The 21,573-nt window shown below is 44.3% G+C and overlaps 1 protein-coding gene across 4 annotated transcripts in view; it reads right to left on the bottom strand.

Moving 5' to 3' along the window:
* Window positions 1-21,573, bottom strand: part of LOC109906727 (neuronal membrane glycoprotein M6-b-like) — a 34,958-nt gene that overhangs the window by 7,839 nt on the left and 5,546 nt on the right. For 2 of the 4 annotated variants that reach the window (XM_020504590.2, XM_020504591.2), the window contains exon 1: window positions 16,576-17,520. The exons of the other annotated variants lie outside the window; for them this stretch is intronic. In XM_020504590.2, coding sequence (XP_020360179.1) covers window positions 16,576-16,645 — 70 coding nt within the window. In that variant the 5' untranslated portion in view covers window positions 16,646-17,520. Of the gene's footprint in view, window positions 1-16,575; window positions 17,521-21,573 lie in introns of those variants that run through there. 4 annotated transcript variants of the gene reach the window in all.

Consider the following 21,573-nt stretch of genomic DNA (forward strand, 5'->3'; position numbering starts at 1 on the left):
ATTCATAAATGCGATCCGATTTAGCAGCCCATGTCATATCTGACTGAGAAAGGGATTCACTGTATGCTGTAGCCTGAAACCCTTGAGGATTAGCATTCTTGCTAACCTGTGTTGAGTAAACAATGCTTAACAGAAACAACCAACTCACATTTACAGTAAAGTTGATACGGTAGTCTCATTGCCTCCAACCAAGAGCCACAACATGTCTTTTCTTCATCCATCTCAACCATATTGGAAACATTTTCACTTCATCATTGCAACTTTCCCAGTTAGAATTGACATGCTCAAGCACCCAGGAGTGTTCAATTTGACATGTGTTCGTTAGTACAAGCTCCCATCTTCCCCTCTACTTCCCCCCAAAAAGAATCCCTTTCCTTTGTCTTCATAGAGAAACCTTTTGACCAAATGGCATGAATAATGCACCGTCTAATTCTAAATGAAAACCCTTTTAACCAATGGCATAAATAATGCACGGTCTAATTCTAAATAAATGATTGCTACTTATTGTCAGAGCAGTGGTTTCTGGGCCACAGGCAAACAGACCTGGGCCGTGTTCATTAGGCACCAAACGGGAGAAAACAGACAAACAGGGAGGGACTACCTGAACTTTTTTCATTTTCAGCTTGTTTTCGTTTTCCATTGCAACGTGTTTTTCTACGGTGTGCCATAATGAACACGACCCAGATGTGTGGAACTGCGGCTAGTTCAAATCCTCCCCAGCACACAGAGTGGTCAGATCTCCTGCTGGATGTTCATAGAATGAATACAGAACCAACGCTAACCAGTGCTAGCACCACGAGATGCTAGAGTTGACCTTTGACTTCAAGCATTGCTACACTAGATCCCTGACCAGTCCTCTGTGCACAGCACCCAGTCATACCATCTAAATGGACACTACTAGTTCAACACAGGCAGGATGAGAGAGTTTTGAGGGGTTTACTATATTAAATAGTACTGTGTCATATGGTGAGTCAATGGTACCCTGATATTTTGCTTTGCCAATGGCAGCTACAAAACTCCACAAAATCAAAACTCTATAGCGTAGCCATGGATTCTATTCTATTTGTTTTGTTTCAAGACCATTCAATCTGACGTCGCATCGGCAGTGCACTGTGATAAGCTCACAAAGAGTTACGGGCAGGGTTGTAATGAAGGACCATTGTGGGAGGCAGTGGAGCGGGTTTGACAGTGCTATGGTTGCTGGTTCCTCAGAGGAGGCAACAGCAGTGTTGTTAGAGGGGAAAAGCGAGAACGAAGGAAAACACATTACATTGAACACAAAGTGCTTAAGGCTTATGTAACTGCCCGTTATAAATAGCATTGCAAACGTGGGATGTTACATCTGGGAAGATATCGCACTCTTACATGTGCCACTGTTTCCATGACAACCTGCTCCAATTGCCATCTCTCACACTAATTACAGACTCTCAAATATCTCCAGGAGTGTTACGGCTCTTTCTTTCACAGTTATTCCTCCAAATAAACAAATGCATTGTGATTTTATACATTTTCCATTTTGGAGGAGGATGTAGCCATAGTTTATTTGTCGTACTTAATTGAAGAGGCTAAAATGAATGTCGGGACAGAACCCGACTGAAAAGAAGGGGCCTATAGGCTATTCCGTTGCTATAGTGATGGGTGACAGAGTTGACTGTTAATGACATCCACAGGCCAACATCAATGCCATCCCATAATATCAGGCAAAGCATTTAGTCGTCCTCACTAGTGTTGCTTCCAACTGACGATTCACAGGACTATGGACTTCAACATCAACTGGATATCAACAGTTTGCCACAGGCATTGAGATAAGAGTGCGACAGAATCTTGTCTGCATGCTAGGCATAATAGTAATACTTCCAGACAGCACTAAGGTTGGCTTATCCAGAAAACACAAGGGGTTAAACCTAAGATGCAGCTGCTGCTGAGCGAGAAGCTGAGACTCCAAGATGAGGCGTTGGTTGGTTGCATAAGAGTATGGAGACGGAGCGAGAGCGAGCGTTGCATAATGGATCTCTATCCCATTAATGTTAATGAAGTACCAAGGCATGGCATGGATGGCCGTGTAGGGGCCACTAACTACTAACTCCCATCTCTGCGGAAAACCAGGCTAAATGACGGAACGCCAAATGGGTTGGTCGATATGGAACAACTCGGTCTGGTTCCCCTGACTTGTGCCCCGAGTCAAAAGGACAAATGAAATGGTTTACTTCCATCTCAAAAGACAACCATCCTGGCAGAGCTCAAAAGGGATTGGTCGAAATGGGACAAACAGGTCGGGCCCCCTTCAGTCTTGTGCCCCCTCGTCAAATGGAATGGTCCACATTCTGCTTTAAACTGTGGGCCTGAACATGCAACATCTGAGAAAAGAACCTGGCTAGACGACCAGAACTCAAAGGGGGTTTGTCAAAATCGGACAAACAGGTCGGGCCCACCTGAGTCTTGTGCCCCCTTGTCAAATGGAATGTTCCATTACTACTCCACTTCCTGCTTTAAACTAGGGGCCTCATCCGGGGCTATGCTGCCTGTGGCAATGCCAGCTGAGCTGACTGTTTATCATCACAGTTAAAGTGCACTAATGGGAAACAGACAGGCATGAGCGGACGGCCTCGGCGGACCAGAATGGAAATCGATGGGGCTATTCATTATAGGCGAATTTAGGTGACAGAGCGAGGTCGAGTCCATCTCTCTCACTTTGCCCTGCTTCTCTCTGGGGTGAAATATGAGAACTACAGGGCCCCAATAGAGCTATGGACAGAGACCTCAGACCAGATACAAGGCTATATATCTATATGCCCAATAGAGCTATGGACAGAGACCTCAGAACAGACACAAGGCTATATACAGTGGGGCAAAAAAGTATTTAGTCAGCCACCAATTGTGCAAGTTCTCCCACTTAAAAAGATGAGAGAGGCCTGTAATTTTCATCATAGGTACACTTCAACTATGCCAGACAAAATGAGGAAAAGAAATCCAGAAAATCACATTGTAGGATATTTAATGAATTTATTTGCAAATAATGGTGGAAAATAAGTATTGACAGAGGTCAAACGTTTTCTGTAAGTCTTCACACACTGTTGCTGGTATTTTGGCCCATTCCTCCATGCAGATCTCCTCTAGAGCAGTGATGTTTTGGGGCTGTTGCTGGGCAACACGGACTTTCAACTCCCTCCAAAGATTTTCTATGGGGTTGAGATCTGGAGACTGGCTAGGCCACTCCAGGACCTTGAAATGCTTCTTACGAAGCCACTACTTCGTTGCCCGGGCGGTGTGTGGGATCATTGTCATACTGAAAGACCTAGCCAACTTTCATCTTTAATGCCCTGGCTGATGGAAGGAGCTTTTCACTCAAAATCTCACGATACATGGCCCCATTCATTCTTTCCTTTACACGGATCAGTCGTCCTGGTCCCTTTGCAGAAAAACAGCCCCAAAGCATGATGTTTCCACCACCATGCTTCACAGTAGGTATGGTGTTCTTTGGATGCAACTCAGCATTCTTTGTCCTCCAAACACGACGAGTTGAGTTTTTACCAAAAAGTTATATTTTGGTTTCATCTGAACATATGACATTCTCCCAATCTTCTTCTGGATCATCCAAATGCTCTCTAGCAAACTTCAGACGGGCCTGGACATGTACTGGCTTAAGCAGGGGGACACATCTGGCACTGCAGGATTTGAGTCCCTGGCAGCGTAGTGTGTTACTGATGGTAGGCTTTGTTACTGTCCCAGCTCTCTGCAGGTTATTCACTAGGTCCCACCGCGTGGTTCTGGGATTTTTGCTCACCGTTCTTGTGATCATTTTGACCGCACGGGGTGAGATCTTGCGTGGAGCCCCAGATCGAGGGAGATTATCAGTGGTCTTGTATGTCTTCCATTTCCTAATAATTGCTCCCACAGTTGATTTCTTCAAACCAAGCTGCTTACCTATTGCAGATTCAGTCTTCCCAGCCTGGTGCAGGTCTACAATTTTGTTTCAGGTCTGTGAGAGCCAGAAATCTTGCTTGTTTGTAGGTGAGCAAATACTTATTTTCCACCATAATTTGCAAATAAATTCATAAAAATCCTACAATGTGATTTTCAGGATTTTTTTTTCTCATTTTGTCTGTCATAGTTGAAGTGCACCTATGATGAAAATTACAGGCCTCTCATCTTTTTAAGTAGGAGAACTTGCACAATTGGTGGCTGACTAAATACTTTTTTTGCCCCCCTGTATCTATATGCCCAATAGAACTATGGATAGAGACCTCAGACCAGACACAAGGCTACATATCTATATGCCCAGTAGAGCTATGGACAGAGACCTCAGAACAGACACAAGGCTATGTCTAATTCTCCACCTTCAATGATTCCCATGTTGTTTGGGTGGAATCTGACACTTTTATACAACCAACCTTCAACCAATTCAGACAAATCTGTCGTTCTGCCCCTGAACAGGCAGTTAACCCACTGTTCCTAGGCCGTCATTGAAAATAAGAATGTGTTCTTAACTGACTTGCCTATATTTACAATTATAAACTGGTTGGCTGACAGCTGGATATGACAAAACATTTTTTTTTACTCTAGTAATTACGTTGGTAACCAGTTTATAATAGCAATAAGGAACCTCGGGGGTTGTATCCAGGCACTCTGTGTTGCGTTGTTCATAAGAACAGCCCTTGGCCATATACCACACCCCCTTGGGCCTTATTGCTTAAGTATAACGTTTGGTGAAGTATGGGAGCCTACGAGGCTCAGTTGGAGAATTACAATGGCAAAATAGGAAACTGTCTGTCGTTTGTGGCCTATATTTCTGCCAGCAGTGAGAGAATAGCAAGGGCCTCCAAAGGCTCTCACAAACAACCCCTCTCAGTGGTTCTGCTGTCAAGAAGTTCAGCCTACTGCTTTGTGATGTAAGAGAGGGGGGAGAGACAGAAAATCAGAGAGAGAGAGAGAGAGAGAGAGAGAGAGAAAGCAAAGAGCACTTTTTTTTTGTCCCGGGGGCCAGTGAATAGTGGTTGCCATGGCAGCATGTTACCCACGACCCAGTTGAGCGGAGCCTGTAGCTAGCTGACTACATCCCTCCACAGCTCCTCGCTTCCCTTCCCACGCGTACACAGCAGAAGGACATGAACTCCCCCTCGGGGGTCAGAGCAGAGGGCTCAGGGATGGGGACATGACTCCGAACCTCAACCTGAGCGTGGTCTGAACGAGGTAGAGGAGAATGTGCGTGGTCCAAAAGTGGTCTGAACACTCTTGTCAGCCGGTCCCAATTCACTCTCTACCCCTTTCCTTTGGCACTTCAATGCAGATCTATAAGATGGAAGCAATATATCTCCACCACTACACACCTATCCAGAGCCTTCAGATCTGCAAACATGGAAGGGGTAAGGATGGTTAGGGGGGAATTGGGACCAGCTGTGAGAGTACACAAAACCTGTTGTTAGAGAGACGACAGACAGAGAGAACTGCGGCTCTGTGACTACGCCTACATCCATTATTCATTAGTCAAGTGATTGGTGATTGGTTTTTATCCCATTTGGAAAATGGGGCATCCACAGCCAGAGGAAAAGCCACTTTAACATTCATATGTTGATGGGTAGAAAGCTCTGAAAAAAAGACACCTATTTAAAATAGCTTCTGTACTTGATACTTTTCCAAGGGGATTTTCCTGCTCCAAATTATGAGTCACGTTATGACACATTTAGTAAATGACACCTTTAGTAATATGACACATTACTAACTATTACGAGACATGATGATGAAATGTTACAGTGACACAACTGTACATTGACTCGTTTTAGCGCCTAATAAAGTCGGTTATAATGACTAGCCTTGTGAATATTTCACCGCCAGTCTGTTCTCTTGCCTCAGGGGCTATTCCAGTTTAGCTCCATATTCATTATAGGACAACTTCCTCTTGCATTGATTGCATTGTGGGAAGACTCCCAACAGAGCTGTGTGGATCACCAAAGAGAGACACATGTCCTTTCTACAGCAGGAAAGAAATGGCTCCTTCAATGAGGCGTCGATGAAAGAGAAACCCCATCTGTTTAAAAAGTGAACAGGTTCGGGGTGGAAAACAGGCACCCGACACGTGTCATGATTAGAGATTAGCTGAATTTTGATAAATGATGACTAATACTTTCAGCATGTTCTGATATTTTAGGCTACTCCGTGTTTCTCATGTAGCAGTATGTTATAGCCCTATTCTACAACTGCCAAGCACAACGATATAGACCAAATAAATAGTGAAATCCAACGGTTCTAACGACACGTGACAGCATGTTTCTGTCGGATATCAAAGGACGGTACAGCTTAAAGGATCACGTGAAAAGTGACCTCCATCAAACTTCTCTTCCATATCCAGAGAACCTTTTCCACCTGACCCTGATCTGGTCTGCATCCTATAGCCAAGTTCTTACCCTGGTCCGGCATTAATATGAAGGACGCTAGGCGACAAGGTCCGTACCTGCTCACGCATAATTAAGTGTAATGAAGTGTACAGCTTTTAAATCCCATCTCAGCACTTGTCTACGACACTCCTATAATTTGATAAATACTTTATCCCAGCAGTGATCCCTAACCCTGTGCACTTACTGTAGCCTTCGCTCTTTAGCTGCCTGCCTGTATCCCTGCCTGCCTGTCTCTCTGCCTGTTTGTCCCCCTTCCTGCCTGCCTGTCTCTCTGCCTGCCTGTATCCCTGCCCGTATGTCCCCCTTCCTGCCTGCCTGCCTGCCTGTCCACCCCCATCAGCCAGTGTACTGTTATGGGAAATCTGGGATAAACCTAGCCAGCTGTGCAGGGGACTCCCATCATACACTTATGCACACATTAATATACAACCATACACATATGCACACAGAGAACTAGCTCTATGTAGTCAGGCACCTATAAATCGCATATAACCAGCTAGCACATTTGGTTTCTTGGAAGTTGTGTGAATGTACGTTTTTGGTTTCTCATTGATTCTGGGAACGAAGCCATACTTTTCCTGACCGGTAAAACTGAGAACATTCAGCCTATTCTGGGAACATACATTTTTACATTGCAGGGAGATTCTGAGAACAACTTGCTATGGTTACCTGAACGTTTTCCTGGAAGGTTTTATTCATTCATTTGCTTAGGCATTAATCATTCAAACATTTATTGTTGATTCTGGCACAGCATCAGTGAGATTTTAACCTATGATCTTCTGCTCTCTATCCATGGAATTAGTCCACTGAGCCACCAGGATGGAGCTAGAACGCCATGTTATTTTTTTCAACTCAAAGCTGTTCGTTTTAGTTTATTCAAAGGATCAGATGTGGCCAATTAGTGTGTGCGGCCAACACACCTGAAAATACTTAACAAGACAGAGGATAGAGAGTTTTGCTAACTCTGAGAATAGAATGTACATCTTTTTAAATCATATTTTTTGGAAGTTACTAATGTTTTCTTGCGTTATGCTAAAGTACTAAAATTCCAACAAAGAACATTGTTTCTTAGCGTTCTTGGAACAATTTGAGAAACCTGTAGGAAACGTTATACAGAAATTCACACCTAAGAAACATATGGTTCTCAGAACATTATGTGCTAGCTGGGTATCCTGCACCATTCCCAGAAACATCGTGGGGAGGTTGTATGCAAAATAACCATAAGACAACCACACTCTCACCAAGCTCTAAGAAACATATGGTTCTCAGAATGTTATGTGATAGCTGGGAAATCACGTAAACATACAAATACAAAGTACACATGGCCTAAGCAGCTAAACACACACACACACACACACACACGTCTCGAAGCATATGCGTGTAACACTGAACCATGCGTGAGAGCACTAGCAGTTCCGGACAACAGTGTGATCACGCTCTCCATAGCCGACGTGGGTAAGTCTTTTAAACAGGTTAACATTCACAATGCCGCAGGGCCAGACGGATTGTAGCAAGTTTCTTCACTGATATTTTCAACTCTTCCTGATCCAGTCTGTTATACCCACTTGTTTCAAGCAAACCACCATAGTCCCTGTGCTTAAAAATGCCAAGTTAACCAGTCTAAATTACTATTGCCCCTTAGCACTCACAGTTGTAGTCATGAAATGCATGAAATGCTTTGAAAGGTTGGTCATGGCTCACATCAACACCATCATCCCAGACACCCTGGACCCACTCAAATTCGCATACCGCCCCAACAGATCCACAGATGAGTGCAATAGAGATTGCGTCCACACTGCCCATTCCCACCTGGCCAAAAGGAACACCTACGTGAAAATGCTGTTCATTGACTACATCTCAGTGTTCAACACCATAGTGCATTCCAAGCTCATCACTAAGATAAGGACCCTATTATTAAACACCTCCCTCTGCAATTGGATACTGGACTTTGACGGGCGGCCCATCCGCCATGCTGAACCTCAACACAGGGGCCCCGCAGGGGTTTGTGCTGAGTCTCCTCCTGTACTCCCTTGTTCACCCACGACTGCGTGGTCGCACACAACTCCAACAACATCATTAAGTTTGCTGATGACATGACGGGGTGGTAGGCCTGATCACCGAGGACAATTACACAGCCTATAGGGAGGAGGTCAGAAACCTGCCTGGCAGTGTGGTGCCAGAACAACAACATTTCCCTCAACGTCAGCAAGACAAAGGAGCTAATCGTAGACTACAGGAAATGGAGGGCCGAGCACACAAATCTACATACTAGAGGTCGACCGGTTATGATTTTTCAACACCGATACCGATTATTGGAGGACCAACAAAAGGCCGATACCGATTAATCTGACCATTTTTTTTTACATATTTTTTTTATATACATATTTGTAATGATGACAATTACAACAATACTGAATGAACAATGAACACTTATTTTAACTTAATATAATACATCAATAAAATCTATTTAGTCTCAAGTAAATAATGAAACATGTTCAATTTGGTTTAAATAATGCAAAAACAGAAGTGTTGGAGAAGAAAGTAAAAGTGCAATATGTGCCATGTAAAAAAGCTCATGTTTAAGTCCCTTGCTCAGAACATGAGACAATATGAAAGCTGGTGGTTCCTTTCAACATGAGTCTTCAATATTCCCAGGTAAGAAGTTTTAGGTTGTAGTTATTATAGGACTATTTCTCTCTATACCATTTGTATTTCATATACCTTTGACTATTGGATGCTCTAATAGGTACTTTAGTATTGCCACCCTAATCTCGGGAGTTGATAGGCTTGAAGTCATAAAAGTCGTAATAGAGCTGCTGGCAAACGCAGTAAAGTGCTGTTTGAATGAATGCTTACGAGCCTGCTGCTGCCTACCACCGCTAAGTCAGACTGCTCTATCAAATCATAGACCTAATAACACACAGAAATACGAGCCTTAGGTCATTAATATTGTCAAATCCAGAAACTAGCATTTTGAGAAGAAAAAAAACGAAGCGTTTATTCTTTCAGTGAAATACGGAACCGTTCCGTATTTTATCTAACGGGTGGCATCCATAAGTGTAAATATTGCTGTTACATTGCACAACCTTCAATGTTATGTCATAAAATTCTGGCAAATTAGTTTGCAACGAGCCAGGCGGCCCAAACTGTTGCATATACCCCGACTCTGCATGCAATGAAATGCAAGAGAAGTGACGCAATTTCCCTAGTTTAATATTGCCTGCTAACATGAATTTCTTTTAACTAAATATGCAGGTTTAAAAATATTTACTTCTGTGTACTGATTTTAAGAAAGGCATTGATGTTTATGGTTAGGTACATTTGTGCAACGATTGTGCTTTTTTCGCAAATGCGCTTTTGTTAAATCATCCTGTGTTTGGCGAAGTTGGCTATCTTTGTTAGGAAGAAATAGTCTTCACACAGTTCGCAACGAGCCAGGTGGCCCAAACTGCTGCATATACCCGGACTCTGTTGCACAGAACACAAGAGAAGTGGCACAATTTCCCTAGTTTAAAGAAATTCATGTTAGCAGGCAATATTAACTAAATATGCAGGTTTAAAAATATATACTTGTGTATTGATTTTAAGAAAGGTGTAGATGATTATGGTTAGGTACACATTGGTGCATTCGCTTTTTTCGCGAATGCGCTTGTTAAATCACCTGTTTGGCGAAGTAGGCTGTGATTCAATGATAAATTAACAGGCACCGCATCGATTATATGCAACACAGGACAAGCTAGATAAACTAGTAATATCATCAACCATGTGATTATGTTAAGATGGACCGTTTTTTATAAGATAAGTTTAATGCTAGCTATCACCTTACCTTGGCTCCTTGCTGCAATCGCATAACAGGTAGTCAGCCTGCCACGCAGTCTCCTCGTGGAGTGCAATGTAATCGGCCCTGATCGGTGTCCAAAAATGACGATTACCGATTGTTATGAAAACTTGATATCGGCCCTAATTAAAATCGGCCATTCCGATTAATTGGTCGACCTCCAGTACATACTGTATTACCTCAATCAAGTTCCAAGTTTGAATGTCACATGCACAAGTACAGTGAAATGCCTTTCTTGGTAATTTAATCAAACACCAACTACCTCGTACCCAAGTACACTGTCTCTGTACCGGTACTCCTTGTATGTAGCATAGCATCGTTATTGTTATTTAATGTGCGATTTTACTGTGTTACTATTTTGTTTTTTGCTATATTTGTGTATCTATTACTTTTATTCTATCAATATTCATACCTTTTAACTGCATTGTTGGGTAAAGGCTCGTAAGTAAGCATTTCATGGTAACGTCTACAACTTGTTGTATTCGGCACATGTGACAAATACATTTAGATAATCTTTTTTTTTTTTTACACACACATACACACACACATAGTATCATTCCTATGGTGAAACCAGAGGGGTAAGAGTGTTGTCTAACCTTGTCCCTCAATCCTCAAGGTAAAGATTATGGTCCTCTGCTCTGAGACATTACATGAAAGTACGGCTCCATGCATTGTTTGCAGCGGTGTCGCATTAATTCACCAAAATGTAAGTCTGAGTCTCCAGCCAAAGGGTCTGGTACAGTCTGAATCGGAGTGGCAATGGGCTTATGTAACAGACTTAGCTAATGCCCTTTCCATTGCCCCTGTCATGTGATTATGGCCATTCACATGGTCAAATTAAGCATTTACATTTCCACCAATGTCTTCTTCAGGTCAGAGTGAGTGGAGGGAGGTTCATACCTCACTGGTAAGGATGGACACTAGCCCAATGTGAAGTCCAGTCCATTTCGTACAGATGCCAATGGAATCAAAGATGGACTCCACAGCAGAGATTGGCCAGAGAGCCCCCTGTCCTTTCTTAGTGGTGGTTATTTCAACATGATGTTATATTGCGAACCAAAGTGAACCAAAGTCATGAGAGAATGGTTTTTACTAACAATTAGGGAATAACACACAGTCTCATGGAGCCCATTTCCATAGAATAGATTTCCATTCAATGTTTCCATTAATACACCATAGTCCTCTTTGTCTTTTGCTCCATTTCACTCTCTTTGTAGTCACTGGGCAAAATCACATTGGCCGTCTCTCTTTATGATCCTGGATGTATTGATGTCATCGTTAACGATGACGAGAGTTAAATCGGGCACACTGAGATTTATGGGATGTGAGTGGAGCGAGCAGATTGGGCATTAGTAGGCGATGGAAGAGGGCCAAAGAGACTGACAGGAGGTTGGCATTGCGTTGGAACAATGCATGCTGCTCCAACCTGTCACTCAGTGCTATTCATATACCCACATACAGAGCATACTGTAGACAAAATTAACACACGGCATAAACACACTAATATGCACACAGACACGTACAAAAGGACTAAAACACACAGCCTAAGGAGCTGCACGTGGATACTCCCACTAAAATACATCTTATGCATGCATGAATGAACACACACACACTCCCCAGGTGGAGGCTGACAGCGTGTGTGTGTGTGTGTGTCAGAGAGAGCAAGAGAGAAATTGTTCAAGGCCTTGGAGGTTAATTAAGATAGTGGAGATGAGAAAGAGATGACAGTGAATGGGTGAGAGAGGGATGTAGCAGACTGACTGAAAGAGCGATGGGATATGAAAGAGAGAGCGACAGAGTGAGAGACATTAGGAGAGACTGGGTCAAATAAATGAACAGAGAAAAAGAAAGGGGAAGATGGGGGGAGAGAGAGAATCGCCATGTAGCCAGCAGCATGAAAATCCTGCCAAGTGAAGGCGTCACTGTACACTCAGAAAAAATGGTTCCGAATGGGTTCTTTGGCTGTCCCCATAGGAGAACCCTTTTTGGTTCCAGGTAGAACCCTTCTAGATAGCACCTTTTTGTAATGAGAGACCTGCCTATTACAGGTGATATGAGAGAGATACCAAGCCAACACACAAAGAACTAGGAAACCTGCTCACTCCTCCCTCGCCCCTTCTCACTCCCACCTCCACCTCCCCGCACGTCTATCAAACAACAGGTCTCCTGAAGGGGAGGGACCTTTAGATACACAGGGCCTCAGCTGGACCTTTCCTGAACCTTCTGAGAACGGAACGACTGTGTGTGTGAATTTCTGGGATCTTTAATTCCAGCTCATGAAACACGAGACCAAAACTTTACATGTTGCATTTATATTTTCGATCTGTGTAATTTTCACATACAAACGTTATATGTCTGAATCAAAATCTGCTTTCCAAAAATAACATGGTCGTTGTGCTAGAATGTTCCTTTTGATTGCCGATATTCTGCATTTATCCGAGTGCCATCAGGTTTCATGCGTCCATGTAATTATCCGAGTGCCATCAGGTTTCATGCGTCCATGTAAAGAGGATTATTAGGGAAATCGTTCTTCTTCCAAAGCATGTAAACGTTTTAATCAAACTATTTTATTCATCTGACATTCCACAATAATTGCATTATTGCATTATTGCATTATTGTGTGCATGTAACAGCACTGAATGTAACCAGGGAATTTCACACACACCACCTACAGTGCTACATTCCAATGGCATCCACTTATGCTGCAGTTGGATACATTGCATTGAGAATCTTTACACAGAGGTTCAGTACAGTAGAGGGTTTAGCACAAGGGAGCATAGCGCTGCGAGTGTTCTGCCTGCTTGAACGGTAAGTGAGGAAATGTTCTACGACTCATATATTAAAACGGAACCCATCAGCGCTCCACTGTTACGCCCCATCGCCGTGGTGGTGATGATGTAATCCCTCACGGTTGTGATCTGAAGACGTGGACGGCAACGCAGCGGAGAGTTACGTAAGGGAGAACATACTACCCCTGCCCCCTCCCTCCTTTCCTGTGTGATACAGGGAGAATAGGAGGTTTATGCCTGGCTAAGTCAGTCTGACATCATCGATAGAAAGAGAAGGAGAGAGAGGGAGGGGGAGACGTAGGTGAACTGACCGAGCGAAAAATGGTGACAGAGAGTGAGCGGAAGAGGAGGGAATGGGAAAGGCCAAAGGAGAGAGAAAGAGGAGAGAGAATAACTATCCTGTATCATACAATAGGGTCAGAGACCAGTCCCTGTACTGAGGCACCACAGGTCCAAATAGTAGGGATATAGCCTATAATAATTTAAACTCTCTCGCTCTCACAGCCTCTACTATATTGGAGTACAATATAGCCCAACTGAAACCCCACCTAGCCTCCTCAAGGGGTTTGGCAGAAATACAGGAAGGGATGCCAACTGGGTGTTCGAAATCACAGCCAATGTGAGCGGTTGAGTTTGTCTTCGGCCTGAAAGGCGGGCGTGGCAGATGTCAGCAGAGATGTTTTATAGGCTACATTGTAAGGGGCTTTGATGTCAGGTCACATCTTTGGTCAGATTACATTATGAATTGTGACGGATGCGTCAACTGAGGTGTTAGGCCTGCGAGAATGCTTTGGTTCGATCCCTCGAGGCTGCCTGGTTGCCCGAATCTACAGCTGTTACTGTGCAACTGATGTTGTTGGATCCCCAATGGAGGCGAGGCACTTACAACACACAAGCTTCTTACATGACATGGCAGAGCTTCAACTGCTTGCCCTACTCACTATAAATCTCTTCCATCTTAGAGATGCTGAGGATTATGGTGCAACGTCAACAGTTGTAGAATATACTCCAGTTGTAGATCGTGAAGACATTGCCAGCCACACGGCCCCTTCTCTCACTGTGAATGCCATCCACAGCCATACCCTTAACCAATCCATAGGATATCAGGTTACATTCATTTCGTAGAGATAAGCTACATATCCTGTAGAACGTTAGTTCTGCAAGTGTCATGTAAGACGATTCACCACAGGAGAACTTCCTAAGGAGATGTTATACAGTATTGGGGAAGCTACTCTTAAAATATAGTTTACCAAGCTACCAGTTACTTCACAAGGAAGTTAAACGACACTAAAGCTACCGTTAAGAAAAATATAGTTGACTTAACTAAAGTTACTTTGAAATTGTAGTTCACTACTGCCAAACTACTTTTTTGATCAATTATAATATCTAAATCTGAAATGTCATAGACTAGAAGTTGCAAGAACAGACCATTGTGGAGTCAGATGTTAACATCCTGTGTGATTTGGCCTATTAAACACAAACTGTGTTTTAAGTGAGAATTAGGCATGTCTGATGCTGAAAAAGGAAGGATGTTATAGCCTACTTCACCCATTTTCTTTTTTTCTTGCAAAAACAGTAGTGTGCAGCTCCTGTAATTAGCTACACTTCTATATACATGGCAAAACAGGAATTAACTACTTGAAAACACTGTCAAGATTTGAATTTAGTTCAACTACCACCAAGCTGCTGCAAAATCTATATGTATTGTTCACTACTCCCAAACATTGATGTTATAGTGTTAGTTATTATGATTAGATCAACGTAGGCTATTTGTTGGCTATGGCAAGCCTTATGACATGTAGCATGTATGCCTACTAAATTTAAATCGCTATGTAAAACATATTCAAATGTAACCACATCTGAACAACGTATTGAATGGATGGGGGATGGGGAGAAAGCCTTGGTGTCTGTTGTACACTGTTCGGGAAAGTAAGGTGCCATCTACAACATAAGTGTTATTTGGCTGTCCCCATAAGATAACCCTTTGAAGAACTCTTGTTGGTTCCAGGTATAACCCTTTTGGTTAATTGGTTCCAAATAAGTGCATTTTGGGTTCCGTGTAGAACCCTTTCCACAGAGGGTTCTGCAAGGAACCCAAAATGGTTCTAACTGGAACCAAAAAGGGTTTTACCTGGAACCAAAAAGGGTTATCCTATGTGGACAGCCTAAGAACCCTTTTGAAACCCTTTTTTTGAAGACTGTAGCGTTATATGGCTAGAAACAGGAGGATGGATGGGGTGGCAGGGTAAAGAAGCAGCCCCGAGGACACTAGCTGCTACATAGCACTGCCCTCTAGAACTGATTTAGGATCAGATTTGTGCATTCAATTCCTGACCTCAGCCACAGGGAGGTAATAGAACCAGCTGCTATTAGATTTAGTAGGCTGTAGCGCCAAGGGATAGTCTGTATCAAAATGATTGATTGAAATAGTGATTGCAAAATAGTGTAGCCTAATTGAGGTGATGGATAATGTTGCCAGTTATCTGATTACCGAGAGGTAATGACTGGGCAAGGGTGTTATTTTGCCCCAGTAACCTATATCACAAACAAATGTAGTCCCTATGTACATTCCTATACATTGGGCAAATTGAGTCGGCCCCACCCCCTGCTTTGTAGCTGGACAAAGGCAACGACAACCCAACATATAGCGGAAACAATATTATGCCTTGCGCATAGCCTACTATTTATAATTTGTCATTCCATGACCAATGGTGGTCAAAAGCTGCCGTTTTTACGAGAGTTATCATGTGAAATGAGAGGACCGAGCTTGGTATGTGTCAAGTGGAAAGGGACCCCAGTTTATGTGTCGCTGATCCCTTATTCCCAGATAGATGGTTTTTTGATGTATTTAAAAAATATCAACGCTCGCCAACATATGGGCGCACTGCGCTGCATCCTCTTATACTCGAACAAAATAACCACATCCTAATTTATCTATTCCATAAACCAAAGACAACAATGACAGTCACATTGACGACCACGTCTATGGCAAAATCCCTTTGTGAAACGGCTATTTCGCAATGATGAGATCCAATCTCGGCAGCAGTGGTCCATGCACCTGACCATTACGCGCACCTGAGACAAAAAATATATATATAAAAAAGGAGACAATACAATGGAGACAACCCCGCCTTTGATGTGCCACACGAGTCATTTATCATTTTCACATGATTGAAAAACAGGGTAATGGTGATTCTACATGGCTCCAGCAAAGCAAGACATATTGGCATTAACTATGCTCCATAAAACCGAGCGCGCGCCTTCAGCCCTCTGTCTTGGTCAAGCAAAACATGTCCAAATAAAAATCAACGTTGATGCGACACACACACACACACACACACACACACACACAAAATAATGTCATTTAATATTCTTTGTCATTTGCAAAAGGCTCATAACAAAACACATGCCATCGCAAGCCATGGTGCAGGAGGAGAAAACAGCGCTTTTGTGTCACGTGAAGCGAAGCCATCGCAAGTAGGTGAAATCGCGCAGTAGTCTAACAGTACGATTGAAACGCGCAAAAACGCTCCGTATCACAACGACCATTCCGTACCTTTGCTTTCTTCCCTCTCCTCTTGGTTTTCCTCTGTGGTAGACTCCATGACTGGCTTCGTCCCATCCATTTGGAATGTTTTCCTTTGAATACTTTTTCTCCCTGGCTTTTGGATTCTGACTGCTCTCTCTCCCTCGCTCGCTCTCCCTCCCTCCCTCCCTCCCTCACCCTCTCTCACTTGCAAGCTTAGCTCCTCTGTATATACTAGGCTACAAGATTCAAAGGTCTTGTCCGATTTTGCACAGATTAGTGGTCCCTAAACGATGCCAGCTAACGCTTTAGCCGTATGTCACTTGCAATCCCAATTTGGCGATGGACAAAAACGTTGATCATGGCAGATTTTTGAGCGCCCATTCAATTTTATAGTATATCACGTTACCCATCCCGGCCTCCAGGCACATAGCATCCATACACTTCTGGAAAAAACGGTTCCAACAGGGTTCTTCAGCTGTCCCCATTGGGTAAACCATTTTTTTTTGTTATTCCAGGTAAAACCCTTTGGTTCCAGGTAGAAACATTTTGGGTTCCAGGAACCAAAAAGGGTTCTTCAAGGGGTTCTCTGGACAGAAGAAGAACCCTTTAAGGTTCTATATAGCACTTTTGTTTCTAAGAGTGTACAGCTATATCACACAGGTGAGAGAAAGAAAACAAGAGAAAGAGAGAAAAAAGGAGAGAGAGATACAGATAGTGAGGTGGTCACCCCTCCAGGGTTATAGGTTACTGCACCGCAGGCTGTATCTGTTAGCACACACATGCACCAGTGTGCAAACTCACAGCACTGACACACAAAATACACACACGTCAACGCTCACATATGCACTTGCACTAACGCACAGCAGCTACCACACAAAAACACACCGCCCACTCTCCATCTGGTGACTAGAGGGCTAGAAAGAGAGAGAGTGGGTGATCTACAGGGAGTATGAGAGAGAGAGAGAAGAGGAGAGAGGGAGAAGAGGAGATACAGAGAGAGAGAAAATAATACACAATAGTCTAGGCTTTATTTGATCTGTAGTATATGCCTACAGTTTGGGGGATGGGGGGGTTACAAACTTTCCCATCCTAACAAAATATAAGATATTTCATGCTGGACAAAGAATTACAGAGAAAAAACATATTCATAATTCATTTGAATTAATTTGCTATGTACTATTGTTCATCTCATTTTCTAATAATACACACATCCCCAAACAAAGGGACGCCATCTGCCCCGAATCCTCTTAAATAAGGTATTAATTCTGATGCACGTGGCCTAATGCAGCTCAAATGCTTGGTGTCTAGCTGGACAAAGCCTAGTGCTCTGTCTGTTGTAGCAGGGCCACACAACTGTCCAGGAAAGGGGCTTTCAGAGCACACACAGGTGTTTTACAGAAGGGCATCAGGAGTCAGACTCTGATGGTGGAAAGATCTTCATATGGAGGCTCAGGCTGGCTCTCTGAGCTGAGCACTGGGCAGTGCAGTTTAACCCTACAGCTAGGCTCCTGAAGGTTGAATATCGTCACACACACACACACATCCTCCACCCCTACCCCCCACACACACTATCCAATAGTCATAGAGGGGAAGCAAACCGCAAACCTCCTGGGTGAACCTCAAGGTCCATTTCCCCCACATCCAATAATCCCTTATGCTGGGTCACAGATTAAGCACTTGTCCAGAAGATGAGATGCAGTGGGCCCTGGCACTCTCTCCTTCCGCACACAGATAATACACACACACACACACATAATACACACACACATATACTACACACACACACACACACACACACTACACACACTGAGGTTCGGATCCAATCTGTTCCAATTTAGGAGATATAACAGGTCAAGCCAATACTGTATGTCCTCTCTGGAAATCTCCTGCAGAATCAGACATTGGGCTTTGGTCAAGTAGAGTGGCTATCAGCCCCAATCATAGAATCCTTGACCATAGTGTCATACCAAAAACAGCTGTTCTAGTTATTATATTTCTATGGTTAGTCCGTGGTTGGGAGGGACATTGGGGAATGGGGGGGGGGGGGGGTTTACTCTGACACACTCTGGTCAAGGCCACCCTGATCACTAGTCTTTGCTGGCTCATTCTATGTCCCAGAATTCCTCTCTCTATTAAAGTCCAAAAAATGCACTGAACCAAAGACCCTTTAAAAATAACTCGACAATGGAACACTGCCTTTACTTCCTCAGAGGAAATGACTACTTACTTTCTTATGACCACAAAATAATAATAATTTAAAAAACTATGAATATGAATTCAGGAGCGGGACCGGGACCCCTCTCCTTCCTCATTACTGTGGAATAGAGAGAAACTAGAGCCACAATGGGTCGTCTCTCTCCCAGTAATGAGGCCATTACGGCTCCATTATGCCCTCCGATGTAGAGTTAATGGGGAGAAAGGAACAGTCTGGCCTCCCTTTGATGTCCCTGGAAACAACACTGCAGTTATGTCCGCCAATTCTGTCCTACTCCCAAAGCACCTCCATTTTGGAAATCGGTTTGCAAAACTTAACCAATTCCGTTAAAGGATATTTATGTATATCTGACTTGGCAAACTGGATCGGTCCGATCTTTCACAAGTCAACATGTGAGTCGATTCAAATATCGACTCAACATCAGAGAGATTATGTTAGGCCGAGGGGATGTTAATCGCTGTTGCTATGGTGACATGTCAACATGACGACAGCCATAAGCTGATTGAAATCTATGAACCTAACTATGCTATCGGTTCCTAGGACACGTCCTCCGTGTTCTCTCCGACAGCCGAAGTCAATAAATTGCAAATCTTTGAAATCCTGAGCCTAATATGGATGGCTGTAAAGAGAGTCTATATATAGTCAACCCTGTGGGTGGATGTTCTGTCTAGGCCAGAGCTGCCCAACCCTCTTCCTGGAGATCTACCGTCCTGTGGGTTTTCAGTCCAACCCTAATTTAACACACCTGATTCTACTAATTAGCTGCTCAACAAGACCTTAACTAGCTGAATCGGATACGGTAAATTAGGGTTGGACTGAAAACCAACAGGACAGTGGATCTCCATGAAGAGGTTTGGGCAGCCCTGGTCTAGGCCATCAGCAGTTCAACTTATGACATGGTCTGTAGACGATCTCCCCAGAGCTAGTGGATGGCCACCCAGACAGAGGCTTTAGAACAAACAGTCATGTTTTTGTTTACGCCTCAAGCTCTCTCGGTCTCCCTCCCTCTCAAGAAGCTATTTAAAGCCCCCGAAGACCTGCCTCCCCTCCACCGCTTGCGGGGCTCTCCATCCATTAGAGAAAACAACAGGGTTTTCTCAATGCACCAAGAACAACAAGCACACCACCCCTAGAGGCATTCTGCATGCACCTGCATCATCCCAAATGGCACCCTATTCCCTCATTAATGGTACTCTAAAAGTAGTGAGCTACTGTATATAGGGAATAGGGTGCAATTTCAGACATGCCCATGTTATTGGACAAGTTCCCATGATTCTCATGACCCCCATTAGGTCACCCTACTGCAGCCTACGGTGTTTCCTCCAATGGGCGGCCCTTGTCTGACCCCTGAACCCTCTCTGAACTGTCGTCGGAGTCTAGTGTCCTACTAACCTGGGATAGCAGCAACCCGTCCAGTGATGGTGTGTGTCTACTGCTTATCGGGTGGGGATGCAGTTTCATCAACTGATCACAAACACCAGCAACCAAATTAATACACACACACACACACACACACACACACACACACACACACACACACACAATCTGGGAGTGGGCATTAGGAGCCTCCTGCTGACGCTTTAGTCTAATCCTGGCCATTTTAATTGCCTTTGCTCCCTGTAAAAGGGAAACGTTGGCTGGGAGAAAACCAGTGGATGTTCTGATTAAGTCAACCACAGCTGGGACTAGAGGACATGGAGGGCTGTGAAACAGCAGCGACTCCTATTCTGCTCCCCTGGTTAGACGGGGCAGAGCGGACAGAGCCGGCCACACGGGACGTAATCTGGCAGGATGACCCACTTTCCTGCCAGGCCATTCTCTGCGCGCTCTCGCCCCGCCCCTACGCTGGCGGTCGCTAAGGAGACGCCTAGCTCCCTCTCATCAGGGACTCTGAACGTGGATGCTGGAAAGAGTTAATCCTTAGTAACCAAACACACAAACATCAATGGAGTTGTAGGTTCTGGCGGCACCTTTCCCAATCCTGCCGACAACCTTGCCTGCTCATACTCACTCCCCACAGTTTTACTAGAGCACACACACACATACAGATCCACTCTCACACATGTACATCCATGCAAACTCTGATGGTCGCGTCTGACTTGGCTCTCAGACACTGCCTAAATGAAAACACCCGCAACTCTAGTTTCCTCACCTTAACTCTGGCTGAACTATACTGTGTGGGCCAACAATTTCCTGAGCCAGCATCCATCCCTAGACATATAGGGATGTAAGGGGAGTTACATACGTAGGGGAGTTACATAGGGAAGGGAGGGGGAGTAGGGGAGTTACATAGGGAAGGGAGGGGGGAGTTACATAGGGAAGGGAGGGGGGGAGTTACATAGGGAAGGGAGGGGGGGAGTTACATAGGGAAGGGAGGGGGGAGTTACATAGGGAAGGGAGGGGGGAGTTACATAGGGAAGGGAGGGGGAGTTACATAGGGAAGGGAGGGGGAGTTACATAGGGAAGGGAGGGGGGAGTTACATAGGGAAGGGAGGGGGGAGTTACATAGGGAAGGAGGGGGAGTTACATAGGGAAGGGAGGGGGGAGTTACATAGGGAAGGGAGGGGGAGTTACATAGGGAAGGGAGGGGGGAGTTACATAGGGAAGGGAGGGGGGAGTTACATAGGGAAGGGAGGGGGGAGTTACATAGGGAAGGGAGGGGGGAGTTACATAGGGAAGGGAGGGGGGAGTTACATAGGGAAGGGAGGGGGGAGTTACATAGGGAAGGGAGGGGGGAGTTACATAGGGAAGGGAGGGGAGAGTTACATAGGGAAGGGAGGGGAGTTACATAGGGAAGGGAGGGGAGTTAG

Source organism: Oncorhynchus kisutch, linkage group LG16 (genome assembly GCF_002021735.2).
Source record: "Oncorhynchus kisutch isolate 150728-3 linkage group LG16, Okis_V2, whole genome shotgun sequence".
Classification (NCBI taxonomy): Eukaryota; Metazoa; Chordata; class Actinopteri; order Salmoniformes; family Salmonidae; genus Oncorhynchus; species Oncorhynchus kisutch.